Below are 3524 nucleotides of genomic sequence, written 5' to 3'. Positions count from 1 at the left end.
TGCCACCTCCAATTGTCCATAGTTTCACCTGATACAATCGCAAAGGCAAAAGGAAATATCTTTAGAAGAAAAAAAAAATACATTGTTAATACTATGTCACAAAAGTACATTGTTAATGCTATATCATAGAACTATTTTCCTAGGAAAAATCACATTTTGCATATCATAAACTTCAAGTGCACAGCCATATATAGAGCAAAATATAGAGCGTGCTTTGTTACTGAAAATCTGTTAATACTATGTCATAGAAGTACATTGTTAATACCATGTCATAGAAGTACATTGTTTATACTATTTCATACAAAAACATTGTTAATACCATTTCATACAAAAACATTGTTAATACCATTTCATACTCAAAAAAAAATATTTTAAATACCATTTCTTACAAAAAGATATTGTTAATACCATTTCATACAAATAGAACATTGTTAATACCATTTCATACAATAAACCATTGTTAATACCATTTCATATTAAAAAAACCCAGCAAGACATCCGATATCCTTTGCAGAAACCACCTCTAATTGTCTACAGTTTCACCAGATACAATCGCAATGGCAAAAGGAAATACCTCTACAAGAAAAAAAGAAGAAAAAAAGAACTGTTAATACCATGTCTTAGAACTATCTTCCTAGTAAAAATCATAGCATATCATAAACTTCATGTGCACAATTATATATAGAGCAAAATATAGAGCATGCTTTGTTACTGAAAATATGTTAATATTATGTCATAGAAGTACACTATTAATACTATGTCATAGAAATCAACTCAGTTGTAGGGTATGAACAGTTGTTATACCGTTCATACCACTTACTGGAAGTAAACAACTACATCATTTCATTTGTATAATCGGTACGATAAAAGTATACAACTCCATACCACTCAAAATCAATTACATCATTTCATTCGCATAATTAATTGATCTTTCATCACTCCACATACCATAAACATTGAATCGGAGCGACTCCAACACATACTGCTCATCATCATTGTGCTTGGTGGTAACAATGACCTTATCTACAACAAGATATGCACCAGCAGCCAAGGCTTCCATAAATTCCTTGGTGCCAGACCTTGCAATGGTACCAAGGTTGTTCACCAAATCTGACAATACGAAATAACAACAAAATAATTCAGCATAATAGAATAATTAGAACAACACAGATAACAATCATAAGCCCAAAGAGCATAACTGATAAGGTGAAATAGTACATAGAATTTGAATAGTCTGCTATTTCACTACAAACTACAGGGATAATATGAAACCATTCACTCCCCGCGTCAAAATTTCAATATAAAGTTATGGTAATGTTAAGTGGTTACATATATTGTAATGTTAACTCGTTACACAATGAAGTAAATAAAATATCTCCTTTTTTAGGACTTCCATGGACCTACCAATCTCTATGAGTTTGCACACAGAGAGATAGATAAATGTTTAAATGACAATAATTATACTAAAATTGTTGCTTTAAAGGTCATTTTTATGTGGTCAACGGATAAATATGTAGAGATTAATATGGGGCACCAGAATACATAGTAGCATGGCAAAGCCAGTAGTGTGATACATTATTGAAACTTTATTCAAGAAATCTCAGAGGATTCTTTTTCAATTTTTAACTGATCCAACAAAAGTTTCTGGAGAGACAGAGAGAGTGTTTCAATTTGTATAAAAGATCAGTCCCACACATACACACGCATGCACACCAACCCAACTCTCTCTCTCTCTCTCTCTCCCACACATACACACGCATGCACACCAACCCAACTCTCTCTCTCTCTCTCTCTCTCTCTCTCTCTCTCTCTCTCTCTCAATAACAGCCAAATAAAGAAACACACTCTCTCTCTCTCTCAATAACAGCCAAATAAAGAAACACACATAAGAAGAAGAGAAGAAGAAGAAGTTTGGTTTGGTGCAAGTCCCCGTGTGCTGTATAGGAATATTTAAAATAAGTTGTTCCTGGTAGAATCTATTCAATATAAAGTTTTCTACCAATACATATTCTTAGTCTGAATCACCCTAGGAGAGCAATCTCTTCTTTCTCTCATGAAAAAGGCAAGGCAAAAGAGAAACAAAAGACATAACCAAAATGGGGAAATGATGGTATTTTTTCAATAAATATTGAGCAATCTAAGACAATCATCAACCAAGATGCATATTCGTTAGAAATTAGGAAGGCAAAGAGCATGAAATTCAATAGTTAATACTAGCACCATATACAACTTCAGCTTCAGCTAATGTGACGAAATCAATCATCATCAATAAAGTAAGGAGCAATGGCAAAACAAGGCAAGGCAATAGGATCTCAATTATGACCAGGAACTAGAAAGGAAGGAGGACTACTGACTGACGGTTGAGACAAAAGAGCTGCTGAGCTGAGCAATGATATCTGATTCATGGAGAACTGGACTCTGGAGCAGTTCGTAAGTGAATGTCCGCATCCATATCCTCCGCCGCCACGTCCGCCACTATAACCTCTATTACCACCACTGCCGCTTCCACAAGACTGGGCCTCGTCGACGGTGATGTTATGGCCGTCGAGGTTCTGGTCGTTCATGCTTTCGATCGCGTCCCTAATGACCTTCTCGTTGTTGAAGGTGACGAAGTCGAAGTCGAAGCTGCTGGACCTCTCGGTCGTTGATGATCTGGAAACACAAAAAGAAACCAAATCAAATCAGATCCGTCCATCAAAACAAAAACACTGGAGTATAATCAAACAAATACACAATAATAAACAAAAATGGAAAGGAATCATCGATCTTCAATCTTTGGGAGAGAAAGATCAAGTAACATGGAGAAACAGAAGATCAAGAAGCAGAGAGAGAACATGCATCAAACGGCTCTTCGATTCGATGATCTCACCAAACGGAGAAAAGGCCCTCTCCAGCGCATCATTGTCGATAGCCCAGCCGAGCCCTCCGACGAAGCTTAGAATGATGAGGTTGAACAAAAACTGAGGTGGAAGAACAAAAACTAAAAATTGGGGTTGAAGATGAAGATGAGAGACTGGAGGTCGTGAAATGGGTTCTGATCTGGTGTTGATTAGAAATCTAATTTTACGTTAAAAGGGTAATAAAGGTATTTCATCTTAATAATTAAATTAAATAATATACAGCTATCGATTTTTGGGTTTATTTTGGGTGTGTTTATATACATTAAATAGTATAGGGTATTTTTATAGTTTTATGTTTATGGGTATTTAACTAATTTTCTATTTTTAATTTTCACTTCAACATAGAATCAGGTTAATGGCTGCAAAACAAAACTAAAACCACAAGTATAAGAATAACAAAACCTAAAACAAACTGCAATGCAGATTATCAAACAACATTTTAATTTTCAATTTGGACTTGAATTAGGTTAATCGCTTATGGTTCAGGATTTAGCTTTTCAATTTTTGGGCTTCTCCCAAATCCTAAGCCATAAGCTAAACAGTTCTAGAACCCTACACCCCAAACAACCCACCCCACCCAAAAACCCTCAAACAACTAGCACACACTAAACCCTTTCCTTATGA

General features: G+C 35.3%; 1 protein-coding gene across 1 annotated transcript; it reads right to left on the bottom strand.

Annotated features, from left to right (window-relative positions):
- Nucleotides 1-444: 444 nt before the first annotated feature.
- Nucleotides 445-3023, bottom strand: LOC117626188 (heat shock protein 90-2-like). The gene is made up of 4 exons (XM_034357842.1): nucleotides 2870-3023; nucleotides 2355-2652; nucleotides 949-1110; nucleotides 445-576 (listed from the first exon to the last, which is right to left on the bottom strand). The coding sequence occupies exons 2-4, from the start codon at nucleotides 2446-2448 to the stop codon at nucleotides 524-526; spliced, it is 309 nt and encodes a 102-aa protein (XP_034213733.1). The 5' UTR covers nucleotides 2449-2652; nucleotides 2870-3023; the 3' UTR covers nucleotides 445-523.
- Nucleotides 3024-3524: the final 501 nt, after the last annotated feature.

This window comes from Prunus dulcis, chromosome 4 (genome assembly GCF_902201215.1).
Source record: "Prunus dulcis chromosome 4, ALMONDv2, whole genome shotgun sequence".
Classification (NCBI taxonomy): domain Eukaryota; kingdom Viridiplantae; phylum Streptophyta; class Magnoliopsida; order Rosales; family Rosaceae; genus Prunus; species Prunus dulcis.
Note: the sequence above shows the minus strand (reverse complement) of the source record. Positions and strands in the feature narration are given on the sequence as shown.

Bases quoted from the DNA above. Each gene is read 5' to 3' on its own strand.
- LOC117626188 (XM_034357842.1), bottom strand. From the start codon at position 2,448: ATGCGGACATTCACTTACGAACTGCTCCAGAGTCCAGTTCTCCATGAA. The intron at 1,111-2,354 runs GTCAGTAGTCCT...TCGTATTGTCAG, and splicing joins CTCTTTTGTCTCAACCGTCA to ATTTGGTGAACAACCTTGGT. The intron at 577-948 runs GTATGTGGAGTG...TTTTTCTTGTAG, and splicing joins GCTCCGATTCAATGTTTATG to AGGTATTTCCTTTTGCCATT.